We start from the raw sequence: 15,308 nt of genomic DNA on the forward strand, positions 1-15,308 counted from the left end.
TGGAATCTAATTTGATGATCTCACCAGCAATATATTGCAATGGCCGCTTCCTGTTCTAGGCCAAAGTCAGCCAACAAGAATGTTAAAACGACGGAAATGTGATGAATTGTGCTCAGCTGTCAAGGTAAATTTTATGCGAAAATGAAGGCAATTTTGTTCTCACGACAAATAATTGGAAAACGTTTACTACGAATGTCTCATAACGTTTTCTAATGTTTAAAAGAAGAAAAGGTTCATTTCTGTCATTTTAAAGAAAGTCGTACATACTATCTAACGTTACAATGCTGCTGTCAGCAATAGGAAAATAGGGTTAACGGTAAATCGCTATTCGCAGTTCGACAAACGTTATGTAGGCTTACCATCTAGGCTAACTGTAGCTTGTTTGGCCTACACAAATTACACCTGATATAACAGTACCACTTAGTTGTTTGACACAGTGGGTTAATTAATCCCATTGATTTGATAAACTTGCAGGTGTAGATTTGAAGAGAACAGTGATGTGAACCCAAGTGAGACCTTGGTCTGAGATACACTTCAGGCCTAGCCTAGCATACTGTGCTACAGTACTATAGTGAAATGAAAATAAACATCCCCAGCCAATGCATCTACTCAATGCCACTGGTTATATACTTAAATAATGCTTTATCCTTACATTAGAACTAGGCTAGATGGAATAAACTTCTGATGGGCCAGAATAACAACAACTATTAGTTGAGAGTTGATTACCAAGATTAGCTTAAAATATTTTGTATTACGACTTAAAATTGGCAAGGTATTTAAATTTGGCTTTGTCGTACCCATTAAGTTAAATGTTTGACAGTGAATGATAGAGGTGTGTTAGTTGATTGAATTTGCATTTGACAAACATGGCCACATTAAATCATGGTATTCTAACTTTGATAACGATGTCACGTTTTTTGATAGCATTTTGGCCAGACTGAATCACATTTGTGTCACCTACTTTCAGTCATTTTGAAATACATTATGATCACTGGTGTTTGAATTTAAAGTTTCATACATCATCTCAATCATAAGAAATACATGTGTTTGTCAGTTTCTTGGCTTAAATGTGACATTTGAAAATTTTGTGAACTGTTTTAGGCAGTTGATCACTTGTTAGCAACTCTTACTTTTCCATCCTCTGAAATTCTAATTAAAATGTATTTCCTTCCTTTGATGGATACATTTTGCTAGAAATTTCAGGAAGCGTAATGCTTCATCTGTCTGGTGTGGTGGTAAATAAATGAATATTTCATCTTGTTTTGCTAAGAGTTTGACTGCAAATAAATTCACTATTTTGTGTGACTGATCCTTTGTATTACCCCCCCCCCCACTCCCTACTGTAGGCCTCAGTTAGGCCTAAATTCATGCCTTAAATTTATAATATAACATATCCCAGATGCTTTAATTTGATGGGTGATGACTTGTGGTTTCAGTCTAGCCTGTAAGCCTGCTCTGAACTGCATTGTACAAAAGTTTCCACAACTTGATACCAGTGGGGAAAATAGAAAACAACAAGAATCTAACAAGAAACAATCCTCTATTTTTTACTTTGCAGGAGAGCTAATGAACTGAAGAAACAGCTAAGTGGTAAGTATCAGAAAGGGGTGACTTATATATATTTCTGGATTACGTCCTGGACATTTATTACTTGCTAGTCGTTTTGAACCAGATCCTGATCCCCATGCGTCCTTATTGAAGTGACGTTGTAAGCATGTATTGATACATTGCTATTGTACCATTGCAATGTACATTACATTTGGTTAGTCACGGTTGACTGAACTTGACCCAACTTTTCGATTAAAGTGAAGACTCATTTTGATCGCACACAAATAATAATAATAATAATAATAACAGAGATTTATAATGCGCACATATCCACCCTACAGGGTGCTCAAGGCGCAACATGGAAAAAAGTCAAATAGAACTACTGGAAAGCTTCACGCAAAGGACATCAGATTGTCTGCTTGGCTGTCTCGTGTTTCTCTGTTTGGATGATTAGTAGAAAGGAAGTTTATACTTTGAAGAAAGTATGTTAAAATACTTGGTGTGTTTTTCTTAATTTTCAATTTCACCATATGCATAGTAGAATACATGTTGGTAGGAAACAGTCCAAGGTGTGAGACAATATTGGTCAGCAATCATGTTACACAATTGTCTCTATTTATTACTCACATACTGTATGTTTATTACTCACATACTGTAAGGTCCCCGGTACGAGTCACTCCAAGAATCATTAATGTACGTATGTCATCCAGTTACAGAGTTGTTGACAATTCATAATCATGGACGTTAAATATGAATCTAAGAGACTGACTACGGTCAGCTTGCGGTTTGATAAGCCAATGATGGCTTCTTCGCGAGTTCCTGCTTGCAGGAGGGTCTAAAATACATACATACATACATACATGTTACCAACTAAAAATAACTAGTTTTACAAAAACTAGATTTGTTTCCAGCTCATACGGAAATATGTTCCGAACACAACTTTTCTGAAAAGATTGGTCATTTCTCTCCTTTTGTTTAAGTATGACTTTGAACCATTTTCATTCAATTTATTTAACACAACATAAAAGTCAAGTTTATCAGTTGAATAGGATAAAGAAAAGAAATAATATTTAAATTGTCTAATAAACTGAGAATATTCTTATAACCGATGCTAAATTGTGTAAGCTAGATGCATTCCATGATCTCTTTGAGTTTTGGACGTTCTTTGTCTGTCATCCAACAGAGGGCCAAGGAGACCTTCGTGTCGTCCGTTATAATCTCCAGAATGTTTATCGAGAACTCTTAGTAACTGATTTGGAATATGCCTTGGACAAGAAATTGGAGCAAGAACTGTGGAACAACATCTTCAAAAATCACATCTCTTCATTACAGGCAAAAGTGAGAGACAAAATGGTGAGGGAAAAATTACACAAAATTTGAAAAAGTATGAGTTAATAGTTGTAGTGAGACATTGAGGAAGATTTCATCACGTGTTAAAGGTTGAAGGTAATGGTTGTGCAAGTGTGTGTGTGTGTGTGTGTGTATGGTGTAAAGTTGAGGTGTGGGTTTTGAAGAAGCTATCCTTGCAAAGGTGAAATTCAAGAACTGTTGTTAAATATATGCTTTCATTATTATTCTGGTGTTGAGCTGAAGAAGAGAGTGCATAAGTGCATATTCTGTTCTGCTGCCCGGTAATTGCAAACAAACTGTTTATCAGTTGTTTGCTTTGGAATATTCATAAATACTAATAGAATTTTTTATTTAAAAAAAAAAAAAAATTTAAACTTTATTTTAAGAGGGTAGCTCGTTTAGCAATAATCTTCCACGAGGCCCTCTAATAAGACATATAATGATATGAAATGTATGAAAATTTAAGAAGTCATATGTACAAAATATAAAAAGAAAAAAGAAAAAAAAATGGAATGTATGAGTGAGTGCTTCTACTGTAAACAGTTATTTGTATTGTGTTTGAATATTTATGGTAATGTAATGAAAGTATCACTGTTTAAGTAAACTGTTTATGCCCAGACCTTGGTACAACCACAGTGGTATTTTTGGTCATCTGTGAGAACATTTAGCGATGTCGGCCTATGAGAAGGCCGGGGAAAATCATTCCTGGTGTGCACTGTGTAGCACTGTGTAGGCAATCTAAGCTTCTGACGTGCAAGAGAGTACATTGCACTACCTGTTATTTTGTAGATTTTGGAATGTTGTCTTTCATTTATTTTTTGTTGTTTGATATTTGACACAAATACTTGAATATACTTAGTGTCAAAATGTCTCCGACTTTAGTTGAAAGTTTGGAGGCAATGGAAAGAACTGGATCTTGAATGTTAGGTGATCTACCAACTTAAGTTGTAATAAATCTATTTGACTCACATTTAATTATTTGTTTTTTTTTAAATTTATTCTTTTTGTAATAGAACCCCAAAAGGAGCGAGTTACAGTCAATGCTTACATTGACCTTGGACAGTGCTACAGGTTTTTTTCTCCAAGTGAGTTGTCCTTCTTCCACCATTTTTAATCCCCGAAGTAGAAAACTGTTTCTTTTAGGCTGCAAAAAGTCCTGCTATAGAGAGCTCTCAACTTTATATGTATAAGGCTGCACAATTTTGGCTAAAGTAAAAACTGGTCGGTTTTCACTTTTGAAACTGGTTTTAACTGAAAAACCGGTAGTATGATAACGTACGTACGGTACCTACGGTATGTATGCAAACTAATTGTCTATGTGACAAACAAATTTTTTCCACCCAAAGGTTCACAGAATTTGGGAATTACAACAGGTTGTAATTGCAGGCATATGTTTTTATAGTTTAGAGGAATTTGCAAATAATAGCAGGAGGAAATATACTTCCTTGCAATGTATACAAATTTTTATCGCGTGCGGCATGCGTAACTCACAGAGACCCGTTTTGACTGAAAAATTTTGACTTCAAAAAAAAAAATTAAAATGCTTCGTACTCTTATCCTTTCCGTTTCCATTTAAGAGAAGCCTATCATTCCAGGGGCTTGTGGTTTTGAAATTTCATATGTGTAAAGGTTAAGAATTTCTTTCCACTTGGTTGAAGTAGATTGTAGATGAATCAAAACATCTTTCTGTTAATCCTCGTTCCCTACGTTTATTGTCCAATCTATTTCTTTCACGCTTCCCCCAAAATGATGACATCATTGCGGCACAGATTTCAAAGATATTCCAACTCAACTTTAACTTGTTACCATGACAATGGCTCCACACACACTAAAATAGGTATGAAAACTCCCCCCCAACTGAAGCACATGGATAGAACATACATGTGCTAACTGCACGACTACTAGCAAATTGAGCACAAAGATTTAGGAAAGCAAAAAAAGTTGGATAAACAGACCAGATTTGGCATGATTTTTTTGCAATTAAACAGTCATAAAATAAAACATGCAAACTGATATACTTGAAAAAACAAGTTTAATTTCTAGGTTTAAAATTAATTTTTTTTTTTTTTAATTTTAAATTTGCCAGCTTCTCCACGAATTGTGTTCTGCGTTTGACCTGGAACTCCCCTTCTGCGTGAAAGCCACACGGTTCGGCGTGACCAAGAAGCTCCGTAAACGGTTCCAGAAGGTGGTGATTCCACAGATCAGTTCCTGCCTCTACATCTGCCAGTACTGTCTCGTGCATCTGGGAGACCTGGGTGAGTGTGGCAGGATTCCATCACCGTGGAAATGCTAGAAAATAATCTAGATTTATAGTTGAAAGAAAAGATGAAAACATTTGCCAAGATTTTTCCAGTTAGAAAACATGCGGATATGTGGAATGTATCACTTGTTGTCAAAACGTAGGTCGCTAAGGGGGCTGCAGCCTCCCACAGCCAAGCTGTTTAGAATACAATCTATCATGCTTCACCGTATCAGCACAATAGGCAATGCCGGTCAGCAGAGGGTAATTCCTATTGTTTCATGTTCCTATTGTTTCATAATTCCTATTGTTTCATAATTCCTATTGTTCCTATTGTTTCAAAATTCCTATTGTTTCATTTCGCCTCGTCTCAGCTGAGCAGGATTTTGCAGCTGCTTGCAGCTTTCCTTCTTGACACAGTGCCTAACCTGGTTTTTGCTTAAGTTCAGGGTCTATCAGAAAGAACAATATCAGTGTTGATTTCCATCATATTATTAAGCAGAAGAAGCCATAAGAGTATCCAAATCCATAGTTGTAAGGAAGCTCTGGTAGTCTTCCATAATCACATTCTGCTCGTGGAGTTTTCTTTTGGTTTTTGTCCGAAATGTTGTAATCAGGCGGAAGTTAGCAAGCAATAATAACCCGACTGGATTCAGACTTGATTCCCATCTGCAAAGTATTCTAGGCTCTGATATGACAGTGTGGTAGGTCTGTATAGGATTGGTGTCGTTTATTTTTTTTTACCTTTCTGAATATTTTTTGAAATATCTGCTATGACATAAATAAATATGGTTAACTTATAAATTAGTATCTGTTCAAGCACATCTGATGAGGAGAGCGAAATTAATGGGCATAAAGTGTCGCTTTTGCATAATAACGGAGGGTTTTCATTGCAGATTCTTGTTATTATTATTATTATGATTATTATTATGATTATTCTGCCTCTGTACTGCTTATAATTATTTCCAACATCTCTGAAAGAGGTTGTTGTTTCTGAAACGTATTACCATGCCTGCACGGAATGGTGAGAGAGTGGGTGGTGGACGGGGCATTTAGTAAGATGTAAAAGTTAAACGATTATTCAGTATTCATTTTAAGCCGGTATAGATACAGCCATATATATATATGCCTGTACACCTGTCCACCCCCCGCTAATCATATCTTCTCCCCTCGTTACAGCTCGTTACAGAAATGACAACGATCAAGCCCACATGTATTACAACCATGCGGTCACTCTTATTCCAACCAATGGTCAACCGTACAACCAGTTGGCCATCGTATCTGCCAGCAAGAGCGATCAGCTATCCATGGCTTTCTATTACATCCGTAGCATCGCGGTCAAACATCCCTTCCCAGCCGCTTTGACCAACCTTCAGAGTACTTTTTCAAAACTGGTCGACAGGTCAGTACCGAAACGAATAGGTCTTTTGTGTCTTTACTAGCCAAAGGCAAGTGGAAACTTTTGGATGGTGTGTGTGGGTGCGTGTGTATGTATATGATGCCTATAAGATCTCTTTTGCTGAAATCTTGCAATCATGTCTCCAGGTTTACATTAGATATTCTCATATGAAATGTGGGAAGGAATCACTGAGCAAGTTGGCTTTCTGGTTCCTTAAAAGGCTTTCATATTTGTACTTTTTTTATGGTTTAAGTGAAGCTACAGGGAAGTAAGCTGGCTGGAGAAGTGACCGCTTGAACCCACCATTGTAGTCATCAGATCACCAGTGATGTTCGTCTGTTCCTTATTATATGAAATTATGATACAATTATGATAAAATGGGGGCGGGGGGGGGGGGGGGGAAAGGGTTTGAGTCAGCATTAAAAGCCAATGCGATATATAAAATCTTCAAGATAATATGCAATATTACTCTTCAAAGATTTACCAAAAGAAGTTGAAAATAGCAGTAAAACAGTTGTAGGTTGCTTCTGAGCGGTTCGATGAATGCAAAATGTGGATAGCCCCAGTAAGGTGATACAAACATTACACTTTGTCAGACTGGGTTGTGTAGGCAAACAGAAATAGTTGGGAGAAGTGGGTTTGGTCTTGAGGGTTTCATGTTTGATTTGCATTCATTTCAAATTCCACCCTTAACAGTGAAGAGCAATTTTATGATGTCATCCAAGACGACCAAATTTCTGTTGGGACAACCAAAGTCCACTTTGGAGGTAGATCCGCCAGACGACAAATTTTGTTTGCATTTTAATCAATTAAATATAATAATAATAAAATGTAAAATAGTAGGTTATATGATTAATAGGTATCACCCTCCATCATTTTTGGAGGTACTGATATAAAACAAAAATTGTACTAGACCTGAAGGGGAGTTTTATGAATACCCAACACCTGGTGTTTCTATTCACCAAACCTACACATCTCTCCTTTAGTGTACATATCTATCATTCCTTGTCATTTTGGTACATTCTTCGTAACAACCAAATTCGCTGTTTGGACAACCAGGCCTTAAGTCTTTGGTCGTCTGATAAGCAAATGTGGTCATCCAGACAGGACCAAATGTAGTTTTCATTGAATTTGTTCTGAAATGATCTTCCATCCTGATGGGAAGGCCAATCATGGAAGTTCATGGCAGTTGTGACTGATTTACATGACAGGAAGTGACATCATAACAAATGACAGGAAGTGACATCATACAGTCTACTCACATATTTTGTCACTTTGTGCTTCGTCAGAGACGAGATGAAGATATTCAAGATGCGGGACGTGGAGCTGATCCACTACTTCATCAAATTCCACGCTGTCATCTACATGGCTGGTGGAGAGACCGGTGAGTGACCAGTATTCCTATGTATTCTGGCATATTCTAGCATATTCTGGGAACGCTTTACAACGGCTATCATGCTCCCACGCATACAGGACAGTTCTGTAAATGAAATGCTTTATAAATAATTTGTCGCAATAATTTAAATTACGCTGTTGCTGAGTAATCGTACTTCAAGCAACACGGTTGATTTTGATCTTGACACTAATGGTGATATGATATGTAATACTGATATATAACTAAAAGAGCCTTAATCTCTGGTCTTGCAGACTTGAAGATTGCTTCTACGATCAAGACTAAATTGGAGGAAAACTTTAGAGACCATCTCAGTCAGGACAGTCTAACCGCGAGGCAGCTGGTTCAGATCATGGCCATCAACATCTTCGCTCTCTCTAGCATCAAACAGCTCGACGAGAACGGAGTGCTGGCCAGCAAGAGGCCCGAGGACGGAGTGACCGAACAGGACCACTTCACCGACACGGCCGACGAAGAGCAGTGCTGGAAGTTGACCCTTGACCTAATGCGTGAGTAACCTACAGTCGATATGCAATTATTCGCAAGGCAGATCATTTTACATATCAAATGTTTATTTTTTTTTTTTTTTTTTTTTTTAATTTTATTTATCAAGCTGTTTCAACAGTAAAGTCTTTATCCCCCCTCCCCAAACATTTTTTGCTCACTTGCTGTAAACGAAATTGCAGACATAAATACCTAATTCAGAAGAAACCTTTAACAGAGGCAGTGGAGAGGGAGGGTGGAAGGAGGGAGGAAGGGGGGGAGATGGAGCATCTGTTGTTGAGTATGGGGCGTAGAATCAAGCATATATCAGGTGAGTTCTGCTATTCTCTCTCCAGACTGGTGTACCCAAGTGTCTTATTAATTTGAGGTTTTTTCTTCATCTTCCAGTGACTCTGACCCAGCTACTACTTTACCACACCCCTGGCTCTGCTAAAGAGAGATTAACCTGGCAAGGCCTGCCAGCTATCAGGGTCCTGTTGGAGTGGCTACAGCATCATCAGAAGGTTCTAGCCGATGAAACTGTGACTGGCAAATATCTGTAAGTTCTTCCAAGTGTTAAGTATTACAGAGCGTCTTTGTCTGTATTTTATCTGCCAGTCTTACCAATTTCACCAATCCTCCCCCCCCCCCACCCTACCCTCTTCTTTCTGTATTCAAAATGTACAAAATTGCAACACAAGTAAAAATATGTATAGCAGTTTTTGTGCACAGAACCTTAGACCATTTTCAGTATTTTATGAGACGAAATTCGTAAATGCCGAGACTGCTATGCAACAACTAACCCCCACCCCCACCCCCATCCTATAGAGTTTTAGTCCAAGTCAGGTTGCAGCTGGTCCAGCAATTTAAATCTGTGATGCGATTTTGTGATACATTTGAAAAATCATTGGTTGGACAATTCAATGCCGAATCCATACTTATGACATAGTAATGTGGAATTGGAAGTTTTGTGATCTACTTTTATCTCTCTTTCCCCTCCCCTCCCCCTCCCCTTCCTCTTCATAAAAGAAAAACAAAAGAAACCATGTTCAGTGTATTTTTTTGCAAAAAGTGGAAGCTTCGTAGCTCGCACTTATCTGTGAAAGCTGAAGGTATTTTACTTCAATTTTCCGTGTCAGATTTTGGAACCGTCTGGGAAAGTTACTGTCGATGTTGTCTGAGCCTGCAGCGGAGAGTGCCCAGAAGAACCAGAGCGTATTGTGGGAGGACCTGCTCTTAAACGGCTTTCGACCTCTTCAAGAAGCTCACAGGTAGGTCAAGTAGGTCAAAGGTCTGGTAGGTTAAAGCGTCACGCGCCAGCTCACTTAAAGCAGCTTAAGCAGTTTTTGACGTAGTAAAGTTCTCTCGCCATCGAATCCACTCGGATAGGAACTGTATTGCGTGTCGGCTACATTGATGCCACAATGGATGCGTTGAGATCTGGAGGGAAAGTGTTAATTGTTCATTGCAATTTGGGACTATATTCAATATTGACAGCAGATGTACCTAGCTCAGTATAATTTGAATACAAGAGCCAGGGCTACATTCATTATTGTCCGAAGTGATAATTTTTTTCCCAAGTCCACTATTAGCCTATTGAGATGAGGAGAATGACTAACTAGCCTAAGTCTTTGAAGTGAGCGTTACATTATCGGGAAGTCAAATATGGCTCTATAACCTTTTACATTAAGAACAAGGTCCTATTGATTTATTATTCACGATTAGTTTTTGCATTATAATTTACAGGTACACAAAGATAGTTTCTTAAAATTTCCTTTACTTTAAAAAAACACTGGATTATGATATGATCCCTAGTGTTTTGCCTAACAGGAATATTTATAAGTGCATTTGTTTAATATGGCAATTACATTCCAAGGCCTCAAATTTTGTGAGCCTTCATAAGGTTGATGTGTCGTTGAGGTGAAATTATGTAAATGAGGTGAACCGAAGGTCTGTACGTCGAAGCTGCTCATATTCTTCTTTCTCCAAAAGTAGCATTGTAGGTATGAATGTTGTTTCCATGTAAGTGTTGTTATTAGGTATGTCATGAGAGAACGAACCCCAAAACAGTGATGTAAAATATCTTTGTTTTAGTTAATTACAAGGTAAGACGTAATTAAACATCTGTAGTTCCCTTGCTAATAGCTCAATAATTGTAACTTCAATGCTGTATGAGTAATTTATCATTTTATTTTAGAAAATTGATTTACTAACCTGTTCATATTAATGTGTTCTTTCTCAGTTTGCTGGATTTTTCATCTCCAAGAGCCAAGCACTTGACCAAGGAAGAAAGTAACCGAACCAGAGTAGTGCGTATGATCCACATCGGAGCTAAACTAGCATCCATACAGCCAGGGTAAGATATAGATTGTAAACAGTCAGAGGTAATATGTATTCAGTAGTAACAGGTACAGAGTATTGGTTATGGTCAACATCTGATGTAAGCTAGCATCTTTACAACCAGTGTAAGCATGTCCCAAAAAACTTCTTAACTGATTGTACCTTGGTAAAATGTTTTCTGCTGGAAAACTTTGGAGCTTGACTGAGAAAGTTTCTACAGGGCTCAAAATTATTGATAGCACCCCTTGGCAAACTGCCATGCTCTCCCCACAGCCAATGCAGTAGTTTCAATTTGGAATAAATGCCCATAAAACTGATCATGTTTTGTTCTTTGAAATATGACTTTGAGCACTAGTTGGTTTTGTAATGAATAAAAGCAATAAAAGAGAATAAAAACAATTTTTGACAACACTTTCTTTTCTCTCTTCAGACAACCCTTTTTTTTATTTTTTTATTTTTGATTTGATTTTTTTAACTTCAATTTAGATTACTCTTGATGAAGAAAGGTGAGTCTACCTCCTTCATCAGCCCCCAGCACGACGCCCAGGCAGAGCTCGACAAGACCCTGTATCCCAAGAGCTCCAAGATGGCAGCCTTGCCACTGCGGCAGAGGACGCTAGTCGGGAGAGGGCCTAGGAATAATTCGGTGGGGAGCGACGGTGCGACCGTCTCTCACGACGGGGAGGATGCGGACGAGGACGAAGGCGACGACGAAGAGGATGACGACGACGACGACGAATTTGAGGAGATGGAGAAAATGACGGTGGGAACTCAGGTGAGTAGAGAGCATTCTCTCAGAAATGATGTTGAAGGAGGAAAGCAATGTCAAGAGAGAGAGACAGAGAAAAGAAAGAAGTAAATACAGAGTGCAGGCATGAGCTTCTTCCGCGAATTCGCGGAATATCCGTGATTTCTTTTCTACTTAGGGGACAACCTCAGGGACAAAAACTATTATCCTAACACACTGTAGCATACCCAAACTAGAGCCTATACCGCAATTTTTGCAAAGTTCCGTGATTTTTTTGTTACCCCAGGCTCAGAGTGAGAAAGTTTGAGCAACTTGCTATGGTTTTTATCCAAGATGGATGGCAGAAGTTTGCTTGAAGTTTGCAGGAACTCGCGAAGAAGCCATCATTGGCTTATCAAAGCTTGCAAGCTGACCGAAGTCAGTCTCTTACATTCATATTTTAACGTCCATGATTATGAATTGTCAATTGTCAACAACTCTGTAACTGGACGACATAAACTTATCTTGGAGTGACTCGAACTCGGGACCTTATGATTGAAAGGCACCGGCGTTAACCACTGAGCTAACACTCCCTATGTGTTATGTTACACACTTTACATTACACACTTTGACTTTTCTTCATATATTGATGCTCTACAAACATGCCTATTCTATTTCGCAATCTACTCGCAATCGAGTCTGTGATGATATTGTATCTGTTATCATAATTTAATTCGGCTCTAAACTGTGTTGTACTTCATTCACCCTATCTGCTCATAATTATAGAACTTATCAAACTGTCTGCTCCATACTAAAATGCCAATCACTTGGAGCTAACAAACGAACTTTGACATTTTCAGGAAATGCCCATTGTTTTCAAGTATTTCAGTTTAGTTTCCATTTTCTGGTCATCACCAGAGTGAAACGAGCAGTCATCTAAAAGCCCCCCCCCCCCACCCAAAAGAAGATCATAATTTGGTGTTTCTGATGCCTATCTCTATCTTTACTAAAATGCCTCCTTGATACTCCAATCATTCGGGATTAAAAAACTTTGTTAGTTTGAAGCTCACTTTGATATTTGAAATTTGTATTTTTGGCACCAAGTACATCAAATGCCACCATTCAGTTGTAAAATAATTGTTACGTTCTTTTCGTTCGTTTTCAGGTGATTGAACCGAAATCCTCGTCCAAATCGAACAGGGTTTCCTTCAAACTTGAGAAGAATATGGTAATCCCGCCACCTTCAGTTTCTCAGCCGCCACGCCAAACGACTCCTCCAAATCATCCCTCCTCCCAACAAAACAGACCCCATTTCCCACCCCATATGCCTCGCGGCTATCCTGTTCACTACCCAAGGCAAGGACCTCCCCAACAGATGGCCCCACACCAAGGAACATATCCACCACGATCAGGATGGAACCAACCTACCATGCCACCTCGGCCACAGTACCAAAATTTCCGAGGTCCCCGTCCCGGGCAACAGCCTCTCGGTCCACAAGCGCCTCCTCCTCATGGCCCACACATGCCTCATGGTCCTCCAATGCATCATGGACCCCAACAACACCATGGTCCACAGACACAGGTGCAACATGGGCCCCAACCACCTCACGGCCCCCCGGTACCCCACGGTCCTCAGGCGCCACATGGTGGCCAACACATGCCTCCCCAGATCTGGCAGCAGCAACCCCCACCACCTCGTCATATGCCACCATTCATGGGTAACCAGGCCGGGCCTAGGTACACCGGACCTCTCCCTACTCAGAACAGGCAGTCGATGTCACCACAAAATTACCCCAACTCCCAGCCGCAGATATCGAGGGAGAGCCCTGTCGAAGGGGAACAGAGCCACGACAACTATCCATCGCAGCAGCAGTGGAATACCCAAATGATGCCCCCAGGAAGAGGTTATGTCCGTAACGGACCTATGAGGATGCCACAGGAGGAAGGAAGGATGTTGGAACCAGCAGAGCGGGAACAACCAACACGGCAGTTCGACAACAGACAACCGAGAGGAATGGCCCAGTTCAGACAATCGCAAGAGTACAACCCTACCAGTTACTCAGATATGCCACCTCCGAGGTCCCCCTTCAGCCCCGATGGCGGCCCACCCAAGTCATCACCCTTCGGTCACGTGGAGAGGACCGGGCCGGTAGGTAAGCACGGAGTGGATGCGTTTTACGATCAGAGAGGAGGTCAAGGAAATAAAGAGGAGGATCAAGGAGGGTACATGAACTTCCTGAACAACATCCACCAGGGTGACATCGATGGCGCCCAACATCAGAGAGGTACCAATCTCCGACAGCCGTCTGCCATGGACCCCCAAAGCTACCAGAAGCCCTTCTTCAACAATCAGAGGAAGTCCTCGGGCGACGAGTTTGGCGCCTTCTCTCCCCATCAGATGCCCAGCCCGAACGCGAGGAGCCCCAACCAGGCTTTCTTCGACGACAGCAACTTCAACAGCGTGAGACAGCCAAACGGGGAGGTCTCGCGTCAGAGAAAGAACGGAAGCCCTTGGAACGACGCTGCTGCTCAGGTGTCCTCTAGCTTCATGCATCAGTCGGACCAACCGTCTCCTGGGATAGGCAAGCAGGAGGAACCGCTAGCCCTTCTCCAACAGCTGATGACCCCAACATCAGAAGCATCATCGTCATCAACCTCATCGGCGCTCGGCAGGAGCAACTGGAGTCTGGGCACGGATGACAGGATGACCCAGGGAACCGGCGAACCCGCAAGTTTTGCCGGAGGCAGAACCAACAGGACTCCACCATTTGCACCCAGCTGGCCTCTCGACACCCAAGGAAGCTGGGCTGGCGGTCAGGAACTCCAGGTGAAGATTTTTTAGATTTCTAATTTTTCAGAAATTTTAAGATGTTTTTGTTTCTTTTCTTTTTGGGCATATTCTCGGTATTTCTCTCGGTCTATTTTCTTGTGCCTAGCAGAAGGGTAGGGAGAGTGAGTAGTCTTATTAATGTCTCATTTCTCGATTCACTTAATTTTCCAAAACCTTAAATAGTAGTAAAAAGTGAAGTTTTGTGGGTTCTTTGTTTCGGTTCACAAAGATAACTCCATATGGATAGCATTGATGTCTACCAATCAGTATTCACAAACACTCGATATTAGATTTTTTAATATCCTTTAAAATGCTTTACCATTTGATCACTACCAGCCATTTGCTGGTAATGAATTTCAGGTTTCATCTATAACCTTGTCAAGTTTTTCAACTCGTAGTATTATTTAAAACAGTATTTAACATTCTTACAGTTTGGAAGTCCCATACCCGCCCCTTTACCCTAAGTGTCGATTCGACAGATCACCTGCGTTTAATTCTTTTTGCAGTTTGGAGATCCTTATCCTTCCTCCCCTCAAGAGTTTCTGAATCAGGACAACCGTGTGGTCGGCAGGCGGCAGTCTGGCTCGCTGACCGACGGTGACAGCAGTAAATTCTTTGGTGACAGCAGCTATTCCCTGTTCAGTTCACCGTCGCCGTGGTCTGACAAGAGTAAGAGAGGTAAGAAGATAGTAGCAATGCTGTTTCCTCTAGTTAGTTCAAATCAAAAACTTGACCAAATGGTTTGCAAGATCTCACCGTCCGATATGATGTCAAGGGCAAATTTTTTGATGGTAGTCCGGACTGTCTGAGACCCGGCCGAATTTCCGTTTTGGAACGACCGGAATCAGCTGTGGAGGTCTTCTGGCATATGACTAATTGTTTACAGATTGCATTGTAAAGTGAATGTTCCCAAATAGGTTGAACAAAACCATTGCTATCACTCCCAAAGGCTGGTGTTCCATATTACCAACCTACACATCTCTTCCCAAAAGTGTA

At 40.3% G+C, this 15,308-nt stretch overlaps 1 protein-coding gene across 1 annotated transcript in view; it reads left to right on the forward strand.

Moving 5' to 3' along the window:
- Window positions 1-15,308, forward strand: part of LOC139963421 (uncharacterized) — a 23,207-nt gene continuing 7,899 nt past the window's right edge. The window contains exons 1-14 of the mRNA XM_071964166.1: window positions 1-124; window positions 1,559-1,590; window positions 2,732-2,901; window positions 3,912-3,983; window positions 4,985-5,156; window positions 6,320-6,542; window positions 7,829-7,923; window positions 8,187-8,441; window positions 8,824-8,974; window positions 9,555-9,686; window positions 10,658-10,771; window positions 11,242-11,530; window positions 12,648-14,309; window positions 14,819-14,990. Of these exons, the coding sequence (XP_071820267.1) occupies window positions 102-124; window positions 1,559-1,590; window positions 2,732-2,901; window positions 3,912-3,983; window positions 4,985-5,156; window positions 6,320-6,542; window positions 7,829-7,923; window positions 8,187-8,441; window positions 8,824-8,974; window positions 9,555-9,686; window positions 10,658-10,771; window positions 11,242-11,530; window positions 12,648-14,309; window positions 14,819-14,990 (3,562 nt within the window). The 5' untranslated portion in view covers window positions 1-101. The remainder of the gene's footprint in view (window positions 125-1,558; window positions 1,591-2,731; window positions 2,902-3,911; window positions 3,984-4,984; window positions 5,157-6,319; window positions 6,543-7,828; window positions 7,924-8,186; window positions 8,442-8,823; window positions 8,975-9,554; window positions 9,687-10,657; window positions 10,772-11,241; window positions 11,531-12,647; window positions 14,310-14,818; window positions 14,991-15,308) is intronic.

The sequence above is a fragment of the Apostichopus japonicus genome, chromosome 22 (assembly GCF_037975245.1).
Source record: "Apostichopus japonicus isolate 1M-3 chromosome 22, ASM3797524v1, whole genome shotgun sequence".
NCBI lineage: Eukaryota > Metazoa > Echinodermata > Holothuroidea > Aspidochirotida > Stichopodidae > Apostichopus > Apostichopus japonicus.